Genomic DNA, 22,483 nt, shown 5'->3' on the forward strand with positions numbered 1-22,483 from the left:
TGGTTTCCCCCCCGCCTGCCAATGAAGTTTGAATGCTGAACAGGATGAAGGGACCTGGGAGGTTTGCTTAACAGGAACTTTCCCATAGTTTTTAACTCTGAGCCTGACACTCATCTCTGGTTCTTATCAATAAAAAAACCAAAACCAACACAGCAAACTCAGGAAAGAAGTTTAGATTGAAAGGAACAGTAGGAGAGGTATTTGCTGCCCCTTCCTTTCCTTCCAACTCAGCAAGCTTAACAACCTGTCTGGCTCTTCAAAGACAGCAACACACGGTGAAGTTTTGTCTCTGTAACTTCTGCCAGGCAACATGGGCAGGCATTTACACAACAAACCCTTCCCACACCACTTCAACCATGAGCTGCAAGAGCAATTTCTGACTTGCACTGCAGACTTTGACACCACCTGAGCCCCCACCACGCACAGGAACACATCTTATCCAGTGGATTTATCACAGTTCTTTACTGGCCTTCAACTACGTGACAATCCTCACATTCCAGAAAGTGGGAGTCTCTCCCTTTCTCTAGAGTTGTTGCTTGGCTCAATTTTTTTTGTTATTTTTGTTTGTTTGTTTTGTTTTGGTTTTGGTTTTGTTTGCTTTGTGGTTTGGTTTTGTTATTGTTGTTGTTATGATTAAACAATAACATTTATCTCCATTAACTTGCTAGATACAGGTTACAAATTATGTAGTTGCATTTCCATTTTTTCCCGTTTTCAATGTTTCATCAGGCTGAATCAAAATTATTAGGGAAAGACATTGAACAGCAAGGCATTATAAATGACTTTTACTAAACAAACCACATTTAAGAGTTTTAAGTCCAAAAAACGTGACAAAAAGCTTTGCAAGCACTCAGAAAACAACAGTCCTGAGGGCCTTACAAAATGAACTTGTAGGTGGGCACGTAGTTGAGAAGCCAGTTCATGAGTGCAGTTGGGCCATTTGTGATTTAATAGAATCAGTGGGATGCTCTGCACAACACTACACTCAAACCAGAGAATTTTATGGGGCATCCAGTATTTCCTCTTGGACACTGATGCATGGTCACAGACACCTGTAAATACCTAAGGGCCATTAAACACTCACAGATATCCCACGGAGAAACAAATATGGAAAGAGTTTTGAAAACTGTCAGCGAAAGAAACCTAAACAGTCATTAGAAAAGACATCAAAGCTGCTGAGAAGCTTCTATTCAAAGAAAGTTAACACAGTAAAACAGCAACTGGAAAAAAAGAAAATAGTCATCTTGTATTAGTGAGGCCTAAAATTATTGCAATAGAGAAGTAGAATTGTTTCTTTTGTATTGCAAGCCAATAACATGATGCAGTTTTCAATCTTCTCCCTGCTTTTACCATAAGAGATTTTTCTTCTTTAAGAAAAACTTTAAGTAACTTTACAGGTGAAGTGTCCTGAAAAGATACAAGTGTGACATTTAGCCCATTAACAGATTCATTTTACATAGAAATATATAGTTTGGAAAGGAACAGAACTGAACTCTGATCCAGTTATGACTATAATTAAGATACATGTATTTATTCTCCATTTGTTACTTTTGATGGGAGATGGTGTTTAATGGTTCCAGAAGAGAATGGATAACACACTCTTTATTGGGATGGATGCCTCTAATCTGTCCTTCTATCCTGTTTCAGGCTGGTGTCTGACAGCAGCCTGTTTTCCTGGAATGTGGTCGTCACCCCTGACCTACACTCAACCTTATGCCAACCATCTGATCTCCCTCGTGCCATCACAAGGTGGTTTGAGATAGCAGCTGCAGCTACAAAAGCCTACAGAGGGTTCAAACACTGTATTAACACATAACTAAGCTATCCCTTTCCAAATTTGTTTTGCTTCCATGTTTTAGCAAGGGAATGCAAATTTTTAGGGAAGAGTCACAGACTCACATAAATGCTAAGATTTTACAGTGGCATTTTTAAAGTTATCTTTCTTTGGTGCATATGGACATGCTTCATGAAATGTATGATTAGAGGGTACCAGGATGCTCTTCCAATATTTAGGTTGGCCACTTCACTACACATTAGTTTCCCCTCACGATTTCTCCTTCACATTGATTCAGGAAAATGGCTAGTTCCCAAAAAGTAATAATGTTTTCCATTTCCTTTAGGTTTGGCTTTTTTTTGGAAGGGACATTTAATCTCCCTGCTTGACCAATACCAAATTTCATTTCCTTCAGATGTGTGGAGTGATGGGGCAGAAGGTGAAAGAAGAAAGTTGATGTGGGGGAATAGGCTGGAATACCTACCAGAGGAAATGCTGGGGGGCAAAGATCCACCCCCTGCCACTGGATGTGAGGCCAGGATGCTATTTAAAAATCCCGCCCTCAGGAATCTCGAAAGAGACTTCACCCCAATGGTCGGAAAGGATCCTTTCAAAGAGATAAAAATGATCATTAATCAAATGACTTGTTCTTGGGCTGACAAAAAAAGTTGGCTGTTTAAAGAAAGAACAATCAAATCTCTGCAGTTAACAGTGGTTTCACTGGAACAGATTTCATAAAAAGCAGTTAAAAGTCTTTGCTTTTTAACCAAGTCATAAAATACATGGCTTTAACCAGAATAAGGTTGTTTTCTGCATACTGTGAAAATGGAGAATCCCAGCACTTCGGTGAGGAGAAGAAAAATTTGATATTTCAACAGTAAATGACACCTATGGGATATTCATGATGCATTCCAAATGACTCTACCATGGAGGCATTTGACAGCTGTGTGCACAAATCAAAGGCAGACCAGTAGAGGTGAAGCTGTACCAGCAAAGCTCTTGTCCCAGTTACACCAGTATTCTAAACCACCACTTGACAAAAGTCATGGCAAACAAGGGCAAAAGGGGAAGCAGAATTTGCAGCTGCCTCGTGTCAGGGCAGCTACATCAGCCAGAGCTTCTGTCACATCTCCCAACACCTGTCAATATATTGACACAAGCAAAAACCAGGAGTACAGACAGGGCCCCTTTCTGCATTGCTCTCACTGGAAGATTAACACATTTTATGCTTTCAATATAATTAACTGTGAATTCTTCTCATTGCCTAAATGCACAAAGAGTGTTTAGCATTTGATCCACTGTTCCAGCTTTAGGTACAGTGATCTGGAGACATCATTTAACTGGCTCATGTCAGTGTTCAGTGAATGAGCAGCGAGGATGGAGCTGAAATGAGAGCTCTACATGTTAGTTAAAAGCAGAGAGTCAAGGTTCATTTAAATTGACAGTCAGAATAACCTGTGTATTTCTGCAAGTGTGTCTTGTAAAGCACCCATCCAGAAATTTAGGCAATGGCAAGTTTGATCTCATCATCTTGGGGGTATTTCATAGTTGTTCGTCTAAGAGACAAAAAGCATCTTGATCTTTTTACACCATGAGAAAAATAAGTGGCCCTCAACAGTTGGGATTTCTTTTTTTTTTTTTTAACTAGTAAGAGTGGGGAAAATTTACCCTCAAACCACACATGTATTTGCTGAACTTAAAGTAGCCTAAGAGAGCTTTCAATTTTTTTACTTTTGTTTTCAAGCCAGAGTTCTATTGTTTCTCCTCAATACACTTTTCCTTTAAGTTTGTTAATTAGACCTGCTGAAGTCTGTAGAAAAAGAATTCATTTAGTTAGTGTTCTAGATGAAGTACTTTTATATCTGGTGGCTAAAGATAAGGCATGAAAGTTTTCCCTCTGGCTACTCCAAAAAAGCCTCTGGCATTCTTGTAAAAGTGTTCCCAAATTCCATGACTTTCCTTTTAAAATATTTGCAGAAGTGATCATGCATAGATAGTACAGAATGCAACACACAGAAATCCAACTTTAAAATGGAAAATTGTTCCATCAACTCCAAGATGTTTGGTATTAAACAGCATCTTAAAACACAAAGGCTAAATAATGAACATATGAAGGCTTCCCAAATAAAACAGCATCACTGTTTCAAAACATAAATTATACCAACCATAAAGCCACTGTGAGTCACATGCCATATGTACAGACCTTCAGGAAACCCAAAGAGCTTGAGCTTCAGAATTGACATTTTCCTGTATTTCAATGCTGTTAAATTGCAAGTAACTCAAGCTTCCTATCAGTCTTACAATAAGTAATTTTGTTATAGGAAGTAATGAAGACAACCCCAAGTTTATTTCACTTATTGTAAATATTCAGAAATAAAATCAAGGAGCAACGAATTTTAGAGCAATTAAATCTGTTAATACTAAGAAGAGGGTTAAAATTATTGAGGTTTCATAAGCAGCAAATAACTAAAAGAATACATATAAATAATGTTTTTCTCTCACACTTTTAAGTTAGGATTCAGTTGTTTAGGTGTAAACGCTTTGTGCCATTTGAGATTCTCTAGAAAATCTAGGACATTCACATTTAATGAGAATTTACATAGAATCATAGAATCAGATGGGTTGAAAGTGGCAGTGAGAGGCAGAGCAGCAGTTGGGTATCTAAGAGCAGGCACTTAGTGTCATATTAGGCAACTGAATCCCACCCAAACAGTCTCCTGTCAACCCAGAAATGTCTCTGATAAAGTAGAACACAGAGTTAGAAGAACAAGATCTCATTTGATCTCTCCCAGAAGTCCACAAACAGCTTGGGAAAAGGACAAGGTTGATAACATTCAGCCCTGATCAGTATCCACCACCAAAAAACTGCAGAAAAACGAGAGGTTGAAAGTTCATTCATCTTAAAACATGGGTGATCCTAAATTAAAATACATCATGTGCCCCAGAACGGACAGATGGACGCATTTAGTTCTATCACCTGGATAATGTGGGTAGGGTTTGACACTTGACTACATGACTGGAAGTTGATTACCACTGCAGGTAAAGAAAATTAATTCTTGTTAAGCCACAGCAATCACTACAAGAAGAGCAGAGACTTGATAAGAGATTTAGGCATTTAGAAGCTTAGTAGTTCAAGGGTAGTTAAAAGGGTAGTTTAAAAGCTTACTCAAATTTTTACTTGTTTGCATAAACATTCATGAAATTTTTGTAAGAATCACAGAATCACAGAGTGGGTAAGGGTGGGAGGGACTACCAGAGGTCACCTAGTTAACCATCTTCCTTGAGAAGTGCCATTCTGTCAGCGCACATCATACAGAGATTAGTGCTTTACACCTGTTCTGTTGTTTTGTGTAAAAATTTACACTCATTTTTGCAGTGGGTGCTCTTACACTAATGGGAAGACCTTTTAGTGTGAGGTCTAACTGGTTCCAAAGTGAGAAAAGGAGACATGAATATTAAGCCATGATTCCTCGGTGCCCTGACATACAGTTATTTTGTAGAATAAAATGCAAAAATACATGGCAGTACTCAGAATAGCTGACACTTCATGAAGTATACACCATTTACTGAGGCCTGTGATACCAATTTATAACTCAGTGTAAATTCTTCTGTTTCACAATAATTACAGCTAAGTGCTTGTGCTCAGAGGCAGTGGGGGAGTCCTGAATCAATTAGCCCGCCTTCCACCTTCAGCTGTTGTTCCAGGGGGAATATCGTCCCACAGGCTGTGGGAATTTGATAGGGAAATCACCGGTACAGCATCCTGGACCAGCATGGTTTTAGGAGCATATCATCACACTGAGCAGAAGGGCAGGAGCAGAGATGACTGGGTAAAGAAAACCCCTCTGCTTAGTTCAGCTCCAGAGCACATAAATTATTATATTTATTAGCACTGCGCGGTGGCCGCATGGCCAGCCCTGAGCAGCCGCCATTTCCCCTCACACCACGGGCACGTCCCACAGCCGTGGGCCAGGGATGGAGCCGTGCCGGACAGCCCTGGATCTGCAATTCAGGGAGAGTTCTGCCTTGGAACAGGGGGATGGATGGAAAGGATGGCACCAAACACCTCTGGTGCCACGCTGGTGGGAACACAAAGGACCAGAGCGAACATTTGAACAGGGGGTCAGGGGGCCCTCATGAGCCACGGCAAAAGCGTTCAAAAGCAACCAACTAACTCGTGCTTTAAAACCTTGGAGACTGAGCAAGCAAAGAAATCTTAAACTGACCTGTTACTTTTGCCTCTGGGCAACCTTCTCACCAATTGCCGTTGAGTTTTGCTCCCACACCGAGCCCTGGCCGTCCCGGGGCCGCCCTGTGCCCCTCACGCGCTGCCGGCGCCTTTGAGCCATGGCTGCCTCTGCCCACAGGACCCACCGTGAGGGCACCCAGCCTGCCCGGCCAGGGCCACAGCCCCTCAGCCTTCCTGCAGCAAACAATCCTGCTGGTTTGGAAACGATAATAAACGATTCACCAGCTTTGGCCTCGTTTTGGAGGAGTAGACCGTTATAACTTAGTTCTCGGTGAGAATATTTTGAAAGGCCAGTCTTTCTGTGTCAGGTCCCCTGATCTCGGCTCCAGATTTAAATTTATGGGGTCTATCTGGGAGCACGAAGAAGATAAACAGGGCCAAGATAAGCAGGGCAAAGGTGCTGTTCAGGTCTCCAGTGCTGGTGGGTTTGACCTGGAGATCCCCGTGACAGACAGTGCTTTCCTACAAACCTGAAAAATGCTGGAGTTCTCGCATTCCTTGACTGGCAGGTGGTAATAAACCTAGAGTTAGGAGTATTTACATACAATGAAACTATCTTAGAAACCCCCAACTATGACAAGTTTTGGCTTTACTTACGACTTCTCTGGGACTAAAAGCAAATGCTGAGAGAAGCTCGCAATTCCTAAGGAAGAACTGATATAAGTTCCAGAATATTTGGGGAGAATATTAACATCTAATTTAATTTCCCTCGCTGCTTCTTTACAAACAGGAGATTTGGGGGAGAAAAAAATGAGGTAATTGCTTGAAAAGCATTGCCCAAACACTATAGCCATTTATTTTGGGATGTGTTAAATGTCAATGCACACTGAAGTCCTGGTTTGCTAAGACTGGTGTGACAACATTAATATGATTAAGGCTTTTAACAGCAATAACAACTGCTGTGTTGAATCATCTTTGTAGTCTTAATGGAATAGTAATTGGAAATATTGTGCTTCTATGGGATAAAACAACCTGGGTATGCTAAAGCTGTCTACTAAATAAGTATTTTTCAGTCAGTGTTAAACTGAAAATAGCACAATGCTGAACAAGAACTCTGAAATCTTCATGTATTTATAGTTTTGTATGATACCCAGAACACTGTTACAAGCATTGTATGCTGTACATTTGGATTTCATTATCATGCATGTATTATCATATTAGCTGGGAACAAAATACTTTAAAATTACAGTTTTAATTACAGAATATATGAAAAACAAAGCCTGCAATATCGGCCAAAATCTTTGTGATTCATTTTGTATTCACCATTAATTAATTCATTAATAATTAACAATGTGAATTCCATTTCAGTCATCTTCTGATTACCCATTTTTTGTGATTCTGGAAGGAAAACTCTGGATTAAAGTCCAAGTATTCCTATCATATGGAATTCTTCATCCTTTAAGACAGAAACCTCCTGTGTGACAGGTTGATGGGGTCTTACAAATGGGATGGTTAAGAACTTCCAGGGGCTTTTAAATTTTCAGATATCTATTTTCATGGCATTTCCATAAAAACAGATTGATTAAGCTTTAATTTTGTACTTCATGTTTAAAACTTGCTGTAACTTTTCATTTAATGAGTGGAAGAGTTTTTCAAGGGTGATATCTGAAGATGAATGTATTCATGCAGCCCCAGTTCTGCAGTGAAAGCTCTTTTAGCCTTGCTATTCTGTGCCAGTATGAACAAGGGGTAGCAGATAAAAGCTCTCCACTTTTAGACAGTGATTACCATCACTGACAAAGGGTTTTCAGTCTTCACCTAAGACAAACACCTGGGGCTAAGGTTCCAGAGAGTCAGCTGACAAAAAGGGCTTTTTTTTGTTCCACAAATCTAGGGTATAAATTGAGGGTGAGGATTCCTTTCTATTCACAGATCGACCATTCCCAATTCACAGTTCACTGATATCAATGAAATTAAGCACACAGCTTTGATTTTCTTTCTGGTGACAAACACCAAGTGACTCCCCCAAACGAGTGATGCCAAGGTCAGCAGTGGAAAGATCGTGGTCACTACCATAACTGTGACCTTGGGTGAACTCTTGGATTAGAGGTGCATAATATGCTGGTTTACACAGCTCACAAAAACCCCTCTGTGCTGATGAGAGTGTCCCTGAGCACTAAAGCAGGTTGGCAGCCAGGCTGTAGGCAGCTCCTGCATCTCTCTGACTGGCCAAGGAACATGGACAGGAATTCTGCTTGCTTTCCTTTTGGAAAATGCTACTGAGCAAAGAGGACTGGCTGTGCTTGTTCATTATCTCCTTGTTGGTATCAGCGTATTCAGAGGATTTTCTCTGCAGCTCAAAGACCACTGGGTGTTAAGTGTGAATGCCCTGTGGTAAAACCACTCTCATCTGATCTTCCCTGTGGTAGTTCTGGCAACAGCCCTTCTGGCAAGATGGATGTTGGGCAGCAATTATTTAGAAAGGCCATGAAGTCACATTTTCAATGCTTATAAAGGCATTCACTGAAAATCAGAAGTAAATTGCCAGTCTTATCTAAACCAGCAAAACAGTGTTTGTGTGCTGCAGAACATACTCAACTGCAGCTCAGAGGAAAAAAGCAGAAAAGGGAAAGAGAGGAGATTAATTTCCAAAGTGGCTAAATTATTGTCGTTCTGGGGAGATATTAATAAGCTTCTGTTGTCTCAGGAAGAAAGGAAATAAATTCTGTGAATTCGATCTACAGTACAGTGGTTTGTTTCAGATTTCTACTATTATGAAAATTCTGTACTATGCTTCTCTAGATGCAATATTGAAATAAAGTCATCATCAGCTAAACTTATTTACTTTCAAATTTTATTCAGCAGAAATTACCCCGTTAAAATTTAGTAGAAAAAAAATGACAATATTTACCAATTCATGTAGTCATGAATCTATTCTGGAATGTCTGAATAAATTTGCCTCCTAAAATGTGTTTACAGGATTGTCATTAGTGTTTTGTGCTTATATTAAGAACATATTTAAACTGAATACTCTGTAACTTCACACAATCTATTAAGGTGTTTTTAAAAAAATATACCTTTTTTTCCACATTGCTTCTCTCTTTCAATTGTGTCTTCCTTTAACAGCTTGATCATCTACTCCTGATTTATAAGCACTATGTTTATCTGTGAAGAAATGAAGGATTTAAGAGGCGGTATTTTTTGCAAACTGATTTTCCAACCAAAACTTCAGGAGTCTGGAAAGGATCCCAAGCAGTTTACATCCAAGTTATTTACTCATCTGAAACCTGAACTGTGTATGGATTAAGAGTCAGAAAGATAATTAGAGTCAGTTGAATAGATACAGCAAGACTCAGTAAAGAAGAAGCTAAAAAAGGTATTTGGAGCAGAAGATAGTGATGGGCTCAGTTAATACATTCTGAATAAACAATTTTAGTGATAAAACTCTGTTTAAATGATGGTATTATTTTTTGTGGATGTTGGTGCTACTGACAGAAGAATGGTGGGAGCAGAAATAATTTATCTGCCCTGGCTGGAGCTGCAATGCTGGGTGAGATCAGGAAGCAAAATGGGTAAGTACAAACCAGTGTCACTGAAGTTCCCACTTGTTCTCCAGAGCACAGCACAGAAAACACGTCACCTTTCAACAGACCGTAACTCAGGCAAGCCTGAACATTTTCCACTGCATAATATAACTGTGCCACTTCCAAACTGCAAAGATCTCTGGCTAATCACTGAAAATGGTTATTTTCAGCAGTTTTTACTTCCATATGCTGGAAGATGAATCTGTACGTGGGGATCATGTCCCGACTAGCAATCTTCCATACAAGTGCTTTGTTTCCTGTGTGAGGAGGGTGTGTCAGCTTTGAGATGAAGAGAAGCTTCTGCTCCCTTTCTGTCCCATCCAAAGCATCACAGCTACACTTGTTTATAGCAGTCCTTGCACCAGGAAGATGATGGTGCTGCAAATAACCAAAGGGGTTTATTTTTCTCAAATCTAACTCTCATGTTTCTATAAAATACAACATCAGATAATTTATATCAGAAAATTACCAGTCTGTATTTCAATTCTTCTCCTTCATATGAATAAAGGTATGTCAGTCTTGCTGCCCTCCATTAGAAACTGAGGTGTGAGTTGTTAAGCTGTAATAAATGTCACGATACAAACCTTGGAGGCAGAGGTTTGCATGACAGACCACGTGCCACATCTGGGCAATCACTCCCATAATCAGTTGAGGAACCTGCATTTTCCTAGGACTGATGGGCCTCTCTATTTTGGGATGATAGGAGGTTGATCACGTTGGGCACAGCTTTTCTGGACCAGTTTTTATGAGTCTAACATTCATCCAGTTAGTTAAAGTTCAAGCATAAAAGCTGGTCTATTTAACTCTGTACATTAGGTGAACTGAGGTGTGTTTACACATTGTATTCTCTTATTTATTTTGTGAAGGCTGTAACTCAGCTGGAAACTAAAACATGGAACCACAACATGGCTGAGAGTGCTGACACCAATACTGTTGGCCCATAAAAATTGTCAGAATATCTTATATGAGAAACAACAGATATCTGTAATCTGTTTTCTGGATTGACACACAGACTTTTACATTTGTTTTTAAAGTTAAGGATCTTAACTTATCAATAAAAATCTATTTGCTATTTTGCACCTGCTTACTTTGACTAAACATGCATTTCTGGGTTTTGCAGAAGTACCAAGATCCATACTTCCATCCTCAGAAACCTCAAATCCACTGGACTAGAGAAGATTACTATTATTCATAACACTCACTAGGTTTGACAACTCTTCTGTAGTAAGATTTCAGCATTATTAAATTCTTTAGTTGTAATGATTATGGGTTCAATAGCATTTTGCCTCCTGGGTTTGTAAACACTTTATAAATATGTTTGGACTTTATGATCTGAAAGGTCTTTTCCAACCTAAATGATTCTGTGATAAACAAACGTGTAAATCCCCACAATAACCCCTGTTCACACATGTAGGGCTTATCCAAAGCATCAGACAAATGCAAACAAAGCCATGAGGGAGAAAAAGAAAACTCTTCAGGCACAAGGCAACCTTAGGCAGCGTTAAGATAATGCACTGAGAATAACTGCATCAAATCAAAAGCACCACGGATACATTATTATTTTGACATACTCATGGAAGTTTGAATTTAGTTAAGCTAGTAAAAATGGCAGCAGTTTCTTTTAGAAAAAGAAACAATGAGGACTTAGCAGTCACCATGATTATGTCTCCCATCTTTCATCTTGTCACCATCATCAAGGGGAATCCGTGTTCCTTGATATCACACATGAACCTACACCCAACATCTGCTATGGGACAAAAACATCGAATTATCACCAATATTTTGATATCTAATCTCTAATCTAGATTTATCCCATACAAATGCACTATTAGTGTAACATTACATGATCATGAAACAGGTAAAGCTTGGTACGACAAGGCTTCCATCCTAAGCAAGACACACCTCAGCTTCTTTTTAAGAATCAACTATAATCCATGGAAATATAGATATATATTGCCCTACTTGTATCACTGCAGCCTACAGTAGCTTTATTGCCACTCCTGAATTCCTTTTAGAACAAGAAGTACAACTAAGAGACCAATGGCAGCACAGAAGAAAGAAATGCAGCAGGTAAATTAGTCTGAGGCAGTGTCAGTCCCGACTATATTACATCACAGGATTTTTCCTGTTCTATATTGTACTCTGTGATTTAATTCTTTTTCCTTGGTACTCTCCTCAGATTTCCCCAGGAGGTATCCAACGAAACCACAGCACAGTGAGGGTAATCAGAGCTGGGAACTGCCCTCAGTGGTTCACCATCAGCCTGGGAGGATAAGAACAGCACGGCCCAGAGCTTTGGTCACTGTGCTGATCCCCCTAACGACTGCAGGGCTGGAACCAAGAGCTGTTTGTAAACTGGACAAAGACAGCAGAAGGGAAGGGCTTGGCAGGCACAGGAAAGGTGTGAGCAAACATAGAACAGAGCTCTGGAAGACAAAGCAGCTCAGCTGAGATGGCAGTGAGGAGCCACACAAAGACATCCTGGAGGAGAGACTGCCAGAGAGCTGTTTCACACAGGAGGATCTGTGGGTAATAATAAATCAAAATAAAACCTAATTATGGTTGCTGTTGAAACCCACATGTATTTAAAGACAAGTAACGCAGTTTACATTTCAAACAGTTATTTCCTGCTTGCTAGTGGAAGGTGAGGCTCAGCATCAGCTGGATCCACTCTCTAAAGCCATGCTTTACCCATACTTAAAAATGATATTAATTGACTGGAAAGAGCCCAAAGGAAAGCACTAAGAATGACCAAAGGTCTAGCAAACATATACCATGAAGAAAAACCTGGCAGAATCCAGATGACTTACTGAAGACAGTAAAGACATTATAATGGTCTACAAATGTAAAATATTGCTGCAAAGAGGAAAGGCATAAACTGTTCCACCACAGACAGGAAAAGAGCTAATGGCCTTAAGGTGCAGCAAAAAAAAAAAAAAAAAAATCAATTAAACACTAGGAAGGTTAAGTATGAGAACAGTTAAACACTCAGCTTTGCCCAGGGAGGCTGTGGAACCTTCACCACAAAAGGGTTCATGGAATAGGATAGGCAAGTCCGTTCAGACCAGTTTAAATGTAACTGCTTGTGCCTTGGGGCAGGAAGATGGACCAGGTGACCTCTCAGTATCCTTCAGAGCTCAATGCTGAATATTCCGTGAATTGCAAGTGAATGATTTATTGTTAAAAGTGGTGCAAAGTTTGTTTAATTTGCCTTTTGAAAGAACACAACCATGATTCAATTTTTAGCATATGGTAATATTTAACAATTAGGTTGAAGTTTACCAAATAATGCTTCTGATATAATCTGATTTTGCTGGGCTGTAAAATACAGCAGAACCCCTCTTAGCCATCATCATCCATTACTCTCAAACTCAGCATGTCTTGGTGTTAATTCAGTGAGAGCACCTCACTTCTCAGCGAAGGTTTAGCCAAACCAAAGTTGCAACAGGACACTTCCAGGGCTCAGTTACACCTGTATTCACTAGTGTGGTTTTGCCTCTACACAGAAGAAGAAATGAATGTACGGTTATTAAAATAAATCCACCAAGTACAACTTGGGATTTATTGATTGCTTTATATACACTCTTTCACCCCCTCACTCCTTTAACTGTCAGCTGCAATTGCCATTGTCATTTATAATTTCTCTCATCATTGCTTACATGGTTTTCCTTCCCAGGCAACAGATCAGCCATGGCATGCAGCAAATCTGTCAGCAGAGTGCAATATTGTCCCCCCCTGTTATTCACTGAATCTTCTGGTTGCAGTTGTTAAAAACACCCCAACCTTTCAAATACCTCCTACACACTCTTGCCCTTTAACTTATTGTACCACATTCTTCTCTACTTTTATGGTGGAGGAAGAAAACGCATATTTTATCCAAGAGACATATGGAAGTGCAATCATTTGTGGTTAATAATGATGCTAATTATGGAAATTCATGGCTATGCATTTTCTCTAAAAGAAAAGGAAAAAAATGGTCTGGACATATCTTATCTACAGGGCCTTATCTTTTCATGGCTGTTAGTAGGAACGATTTTTGTCATCTGTTTTTCTACTTGAACTTCATCTCCCACTAAAGCATCTAAATATCTTTGAAAGCCGGGTCCTACACGTCTGAGGACACACATCTAAAGGCAGAGGACCCTGAAGGAGCCAGTGAAATCCTGTTTCTCAGATGTAACCAGTAAAAGCAGAGTTACACAAGTTCAGTGTGTCAGACAGCGTACCCTGGGCAGATTAAGCTGCTGCTAACAGGATGCTGGCTGTTTGATTGTCTGACAATATGCTTTCTCTTCATTGCTTATCATCCTGTGAGAGATGCTGCAGCAGAATTGACAGTTCTAATGCACAGCTTCCCAACTGCAAGAGAGAAAAGCAGAACACAGAAACCTGACTGATCTGAACCACAGGAAACTGTAATGGCCTTCGATTTCTGTGAAAGAAATTCCTCAGGACGTCATGCATGAGAGACAAATTTAATTTTTCTAGAGGTTTAAAAGCCAATTTCTTCTAAGCATGTGTCATTCAGGAGAACATTCAGGAGTATTGTGTATTAATTTTTGCCAGCAACCTCCAAGAAATGGATGCATGGTAGTTTGCAAGTGTTCTTTGAAATGTTCACAGGCATGCATGCACGTGTAAAAATAGCTCAGTACTACCAACATTAATTATGCTCTTTGACTACCAGTCACGAAGGGTAACCTGTTTTGCAAGAAGACTTCAGATACCGAGTGTTGTCTGTGTTAACAGCAATCATGTGCAGAGCTCTACCTTTCAGCTCTGTGTTTTGGATGATATTCCAATAAACTGATCTCCTAAACTTGGCTAACAACACAGATTTTGTGTTAATTTGCTGACCACAGCAACACTGAATTCAGGAATGTGTTGTGATATTTATCCATGAAATAGGATACAAAGGGAAATACAGGGAGTGAGCCAAATTCAAATTCACAGCTCCACTTACTGAAAAATTTATGATGCAGCTGAAATCCTGCTGGTTCATCAGACAAATTCAGCTTTATGTAAAGCCCACTGGCTAATGTGACACACATAGTCCCACCCTGGTTTTGGGTCACAGTGGATTGTCCACAAGCAGAATGGAAGATATTGGTGGATGAATAATATCTTCACACCCTCCTGTGTTTCGTAAGGCAGGTGCAAGTGCCTGATGTGGGGTTCAAGGAGTGGATATGAAGTAATTTTGGCCTCCAGCAAGCACATCTGTGCCTGGAGATGCTCTGGGTGTTTCAGTGGTGTACTGAGATTACTGACAGATGGAAATGGCAAGATTTGAAAGAGGTTACACTGTAGGTTATAAACAGTTCTATAATGCTAACATGGAATTTATTAACATCCTATGTTCTCTGCTGGCCCTAAAGGTTTTACTTTTCAGAATTGCATGATAAACACTGTAATGTAGGGGCCATCTTTTTGTGTATAATCATAATCACATTTTGTAAGCTATCATGGTCTATCCTACTTCAAATAGTCACAACTTGGCTTTTAAAAGGTCAGCATTTAAACTTTGCAGAATCACATTCCTGGGAGTACAACTTCAACACCCCTGACCCAGGTAAGGATATTTCAAATAGTGCCACACATTTTCCTCAGTCCTTTTGTACAAAACCCAAATTATGTGTATAATAAACACATGTGCTGGAAAACGTTTCACCTTCTCAAATGAATTCTGCACTCCATTATTTAATAGTTGCAACCTGTTAACAGGCTGGAGAAAAGGGCAGCATTAGATTCATTACACTAAGGGCTCAAAGGCCTAGAGCACAATGTCTTGGCTGAAAAAAAAAGGAATTCATTATGTCCTCCATTTTTGAAAAATGAAAAATGGGTCAGATATGAAGAGCTACACACAGGAAATTGCAGCTCTCATCGTGCTGCTGCTTTGCCTTCCTCGTGGACAAGGGAGGGTGCACTGATTTTAGAGCTTTTGTTGTACTGAATGGGTTATATACAGTAATTTAAAAAGAAACGGAATGATTAAAGCTTTGAATTCAACCTGCTAGATGAATGACTAAAGATTTCAGAACTGGAATCGCACTCACAATTTGAAAGCCGCTAAATCGAAACAATGAGGAGACAATGAGGGAGTTGGAAGTGTCATTCCAAACCCAGGCTCAGTGTTTGAGGATGTGAGTTTACAGAGAACCAAAAGCCTGGATGCTGTCTTCATTTTGCCTCCTTTTATGAAGGGACTTTTCTGAAAATTCTCCTGGAGAATATCAATATACATACGGGTGTTAAAGAAAATGAATGCCTTAAAAAGATTACAAATCCTCCAGTAGTCAAAATTTGGAAACAGAGACAATTCCTCATAAATCATCTGTAACAACTGAGAGTTATTCAGGGTAAAGTTTGAGGGGAAGGGGAACAAACAGGTTATGAATGTAAGAAAGCCCTCTGATACACTGATATTTCATACTGACATTATTACATAGCACTGATCAGGCTGTGCTTTAAACTACTGTATAAGACACCATCAAGCCAAAGTATCTATAGATTCCAGGCTGGATTTCCTCTAGTACAGTTACAATAGTCAGAGACCATTTTTCATGTCTTCTGTAGATAAAGTTATGCTGTCAGATGGTTGCTTTAACTTATTTTAAAGGAAATCTGCAACAAAAGCTACAACATGATGTACAAGTGGAAGACACATCTGGATAGTCCAGCTTTCAGTGATGGTCATGTATGTTTGTACTGGAGAAGGAAGTTATTTTCCTTTTACTTGTTACTGAAGTAGCAGCAGCTTGGCCAAGGGCATAAAGCTGATCAGAGCACACCATGGAACACCCAAGAACAGGTCCAAAAATGATCACAGTGTTAAATCCATAAATGCTAACATTTATGGATGTTCTCATAAAGTGCCTAAGATAAGACATAAATAATAAATTTGCAAGGCAACCAGCAGCCCTTTGATGGCAAACCATGCAAGGAATGATGGTGCTAAAAGAAACCTGCCAGGACTGGAGTTTTCCCTGAGACTTCTGCTCAGCAATACAAGTGAACGATCAGATGCAGATTCTGTGCTATGGTGGATGTGCCCTGGCCCAGAGAATTGCCCCTGAAATGAACTCTGCTAACAGAGAGCTTGTGCCACAGCAGCTGATCTGCCTCCTGCTCTCTGGGACTGGGGACTGCAGATAGCACAAATGAGAAATGAAGCAATAACAAAAGGGAATTAAACCTCTGTTTCAGACCTACTTTTGAGCAGGCTTAGTTCAACATTTTTTTTTCATCCTGTACAGTACATATTACACAGCAATTTTGAAAACAGTATAATTTAAAAGTTAACATCTGCTTAGCTGGTAGCACCAGATAAAAGCTCTCATTTGTAATGAACAGGAGAATTTGTTATTACCCCAGTCAATACCTATCGACTTGGTGGAGCACTTCTGCTTATTACAACCAAATCCTTTTTCTGTTTTGTTCAGTAGTCAGTGACACTGCAATGGAAGGTGCTGCTTACAGACTGGTGCAACAGCTACAAGTTAGTGACTGATGGTTACAAAGAGGGAAGCATGTGCTAAGAACAGCACTACACATCTATTAATCAAATTTACTGCATCTGATGTGCCTTTATAGGTTAGTGCAACCGTAATGCACATCAGATAAATAGTTTCTGCTGTTATTAATCTTAGTTTCAGCACAGAACACCTTCTAATCACACCATCATTGAATAAATAACTCTGCCAGGAGAAAGTTCTGTCTGACGTTTACAACGCACGTTTTAGTTACAGGAAATTTCTGTCCTGTGGTGGATTCTGCAGTTCTGCACTTAGGATTCAGGGAAATGCAAGACAACTGTTCTTCTCCAGACTGAGGTCATGTTGTGCTCTAAATACCACAGGTGGGGCTGTGTAAATGCAAGGCACAGTCCTAAAGATAAAGCAGAGAGAGGGAAGCAGAGCAGAGTGATGTGACCATTGCTCAGCCTTCCCTCTGGCTTCCTCCTGCAGCCCAGCAGAGCTGCACAGCCTTGTCCTCCCCACTTTATACACCCTGGCCTTTCTATGCCCTGAAATTTGCTGATAATTCATGTAGCCTTTTTTCATTCTATAATTGTGGCTCTATAACTGTTTGTTTGTTTTAAACCTGCTTGACCCAAAAATATTTTCTTTCAAACGTTCAGTCCTATTTTGTATCTGAGAAATGCTTATGTTTTTAGGACGGTGTGACTACAACACTAACTCCTACTATTTTTATATTATCTTTAAGCAAACACTACAAAACAATAAGGTTTGTTGACAGTTGAAGGAAAAGCAGAGCTGCTAATGACGACTTTTTGGCTTACAGGTGTCTGTAATCACCTTTCCTGTAGAACATTAACAAACAGTCTAATGTTACAGCACCGATTTATCTGTTTGATTCTGCTTTCTGAACGCAATCTTGATTTCTCTCTAGGCTGATGATGACTCATTACAGAAAGAAAATTTATAGATGTGGCAAAGATTACACAATCGTGCCATAACAAAGTACATTACACTGTGTTCTGTGTGTACCTTTAACTGGATTTAAACAAGGTTCATAAATCACAGCCATTTGCATTTTTCAGGAACGAGAAACATCCCTGTAGACCCACCCCACGGATCCTGGTCATGCCTGTGATGCTGCTGTTGCTGAAGACTGGTGGAATCAATTGCTGCTGTACTACCATTCAGGATGAAGCAAGCACCTAAAGTCAATAAAGTTCCTACATATTTACACCTCTTGACAAAGACCCCCCGTGCTGCTCGAGTTGTGCTCTTGTTTGCTGTCAGCAGAGCAGAGCAATGGAGACACTGAGCTGCATCTTTTCTGCAGGGCCCTGGATTTTGTTAGTCGAGTAACCAAACACACCTAAATTTATCCTTACAATACCATTTGAAGAAAGAAAAAGATCCCCTTCTTCTTAATGTAGAAGCTCAGGGAGACAGATTTGAACAGGGATGGGTCATTCCATAAACCTGTTGAAATTCCAACCCAACAGAATGAGTTCAGGAGCTATACTTTCCTCTTATTCCTAGCACTTTGTGCTTTCCAAACATAGCTTTTGATGTTGTATCAAGGTGAAAATAGGAAATATTCATAACATATTGTTTGTATTTACTGTCAAGGTAAGAGGACATTATTGTTTTATACACACAACACTTCTCTTTAAAAGAAAAATATAAATACTGCAAATTGGCAAACAACATGGCTTAGTTGAGATGAATTAATTTTGAGAAGAAAATATCTTTTTTAATTCCAGTTTTTTAATTCATTACTGGAAAAAGAGTTGGCATTAAAGAAATTGCATGCATGTTAATCCCTTTTTACTTAAGTGATCATTAGATATTTCAGCATTTCAGAAAAGTCCAGAACACCACTAAAAATCTCCATTTCAGAGGTAAGGGATGTTCTTGACAGCTGCAACAGTTATGTAGAGTAAAACATTTTGTAGGTTATTCTCAAATTTTAGTAAAATGTACTATAGGTTACAAAGTGTTTACATTTCATTTCTTAAAAATAGGAAATGTATCTCTTCTGGTACCAAAATCAGCAAGCCTCCCCCAAATAAACAATAAATACTTCTGCAAAAAGAGGAGTATAACTGATATTTTTCAAGACAATTTGACTTCATTGTCAACTCAGTTATGTTTATGGTTTTCCCACTTGCCTACAAGCAACCTCTGCAGTCTATTTCAGAAGAACCTGTAAACACATCACCCAAATGAGGATGATGGTTATTAAAAAATCAAACATTTCTGATTGAAATCAAATAGGCTGTGCATATTTCCTCTTATGGTCCCAAACTTTGCAGTATCAACTGTCACTTCACGGTTTGGAATGTTTCTGAGAACTGTAACCCATACTGAATAAATGCTTAGTTTTGATGCTAAATGATCTAGAATGGGAAATACACTCTGTGGTTTAATACATAACAGTCTTAACGAAAGATTTTAGTGACTTACTTTTTGTGACAACTCCTTCCAGGCGGATTATATTTGGGTGATCAAATTGGCCCATGATGCTGGCCTCCCTCAGGAAATCTCTCCTCTGCCTGTCCACGTAGCCACCTTTGAGAGTTTTGATTGCAACGGGGATCTCTCTTTTTCCTGGTGTCTTCAGACGTCCACTGCACACTTCTCCAAACTCCCCTAAAACAGATAAAATATTGGTTAGGTCACTCACACTGCCCGTGCACAAAAACATTCCAGAAACCCACATATCCCTTGGAAGAGGGCTAAACACCAAAATATCCAGCAGTGCTTCACAACAGATAATCAATCACCTTTCCTTTGTGCCACACCACGAGATCATGGGGACTGGGATCACTCTCAGGTTCTGAGACTGAACTTTGATATCGACACGTGTGTGATACAGAACTAAGAATGTAATGACACTTCAGATTCTTATTCCAGTGCTGACAAAATATCTGTCTAAAATATCTATTTGTAGCAGTATTTATCTCTAGGAGTGAAATACACTGAGTCCTATATGATAAGAAAAGCCCTGAGACCTTCAGAATACCTGACCATCCTCCAACTGCAGAAAGTATTTCAGAAGTCCTTTATGCTGTGATGTCCCAGAGAAGCACTTACACAAGATTTATATAAATGGGCTTACACACCTACTTGAATTTAACTGTGTATATATATATATATGTCCAACTGGCAGAAATAAATTGTTACTCCTTCCCTCAAGTGCTGTCTGAATTATTTTTCCTTAAACTTTATGGACAGAAGGAAAGTAAACAGGAGAGTTCCACCACGTAACAGTCTGCCTTCAGATATGACCTGAATCTGGAAGAGAGAGACCTTCAAGGCAGAAGCTTCACTTGAGAAAGTTATAACTCCCTGATGTTACAGGATTAGAATGGATATTGTCATACAGCTTTTATTTTATTAGTTTCTGTCATTTCCACTGAAAGAAAACAAAATTTTATTAGTCAGTAAGACCCAGGAAGAGTGGAGGGATTAAAAGAACAGTTTCATAGCTTATTTTTCACTTCAAAGACAGAGGTATCAACAAGTGCAGAGTACAATTAACAGATGCTGAGCATAATCTCTGAATAAATTAGCAGCTTCCTAAACAGATAAAAAAAATAAAGTGCCCCAGGTCTCCTTTCCACAAATTCCCACTCCTCTCCCCACCCCTCAACTTGTTTTATTTCTCCTTAATTTTCAAAAATAAAAGCATATGCTTCCCTGAAGCATGTGTGCAAGTATAAGACATGTGAAAATATATGTCACAGAATCACAATCTGCTGAATTGGACCTTATTGCATCTTACTGGTTTTTTCAAAATTAAACGCCTAAAATGAGAAAATAATTCCAATTTCTTTCTCTTGATGAAACAACGAAAAGGAAAAATACTAGAGCCTTAATATCCAGATTTTTAAAGAAATCCTGTGATCAATAAATCTGCAGAACTGCAAAATCTCATTTTTGAGGATAATTTGGAAAGCATGGGTTATAGAATAAATGGTTTTGGTACTACAAGGTCTATACAAGAGTACTATAACTTTGGAATTCCATCCCTCAGGGACTGTAAAAGGCTGTTCACCAAGTGTTTTTAAATAAATTAAACCCAAGGAGGAAGGAGAAGGGCTTACAATTCCAAGATTTATTATCTGTGCAGCATCTAAAGCAGGGGAAGGAATGCTGTGTCTTCTCCCTGACCTGTTCCTTTTACCTGTTTTGGCTGCATGATTTGTGAAGTCGGAAAGGAATTTCACTGCCCTTGGATACTGGGATTGACAAAGTGGTGAACACAAAGACTAACAGCAGGTTTGCTGTGACATGATGTCAAACACGCTGTAAGTGATCATCAGCTCCCAGAACACACAGTTCCCACATTTAGAAACCTGAAGTGGGTGTGATAACTTCTAATTCTCTTTTAGACTAGATGGAGATCAATGACATAATTTAAAGCATTGTGTTATTTACACTGAGAGTTTGACAAGATTTCACCCCACAGTAACTTTTCTAGGCTTTTCATCAGATAAAGAATTTTCAGTGTTTTTACAGTCAAGGGGGAATGTGCTCAGCAAAAGGGATTTTTAAAATCCAAGAATCTAAGTGTCACTGCTCAGGTTTGATGATAAACAAGACAAATGTTGACCCTGCAGCAGTAAAGGTTCATGACTGCATGTGTAATAAGTGAGAGCCAGATGTCAGTGAAGTCCTTGCTGATGATAACTAGAGAAAAAAAATAGAGTTCAATGTCTGCTTAGTTTTAATAAAATGTAAATAATCCCTGGTTTAATGACATAAACCTCACACATCTTACAGTGAGTTACACAAAAAGAAGCGAATTGAGCAGCCTGGAAACTTCCCCTGTGCAAAACACACCTTTCTTTGTCTCATTCAGTCAGAGCACATGTGTTATTTAAGGGAAATCGGAATAGTCAGCCCTTGAGAGTGTACTGTGCAGTGTGGTGTTACTGCCTGGGATCAAAACAAGTGTCTGGCAGCACAGACAGCTGCTGCTGACACAGCTGAAAGGTCACGGCACCAAACACAGCTCGGCTCATGGTCCCAGTGTGGTCACTACACCTGTGGGAGAACCAGCAGGAGGTTTGGAATATGAAAAGAATATAGTCTGCTCTCCATGAAAAATGGGGGAGTTGGTCTCTTCCTTGAGTTTCAACTTTTTGACAAAGAAAATAAGAGGCTCATTTTAACTGTGCAGACAGACTTGACAAAGGACCTCTGGGAATTCCTTCCTGGAAGAGGTACCGAAGCCTTAAACCAAACAGCGAGGAGTGAGGGGCAGGACAGAGCGTCCTGGGCAAGACAGAAAGAAATAACATGATAAAATGTCAGTAGGTGCAGCAAGCTCAGTATGAGAGTTGCTGAGAGGGACCACCTGAAGAAAACCTGCAGTAATGAATAGATAGCAAACTGTGGCAACTGGCAAAAAGGCACACAGTGACCTTTGTGATAAACCAATAAGAGATCT

At 39.5% G+C, this 22,483-nt stretch overlaps 1 protein-coding gene across 1 annotated transcript in view; it reads right to left on the reverse strand.

Moving 5' to 3' along the window:
• The window catches only part of EPHA6 (EPH receptor A6), a 356,637-nt gene that overhangs the window by 65,993 nt on the left and 268,161 nt on the right, over window positions 1-22,483 (reverse strand). The window contains 2 exon segments of the mRNA XM_050333635.1: window positions 2,259-2,381; window positions 19,492-19,677. Coding sequence (XP_050189592.1) covers window positions 2,259-2,381; window positions 19,492-19,677 — 309 coding nt within the window.

This window comes from Myiozetetes cayanensis, unplaced genomic scaffold (genome assembly GCF_022539395.1).
Source record: "Myiozetetes cayanensis isolate MyiCay16 unplaced genomic scaffold, myiCay2020 scf5-8, whole genome shotgun sequence".
Taxonomy (NCBI): Eukaryota; Metazoa; Chordata; class Aves; order Passeriformes; family Tyrannidae; genus Myiozetetes; species Myiozetetes cayanensis.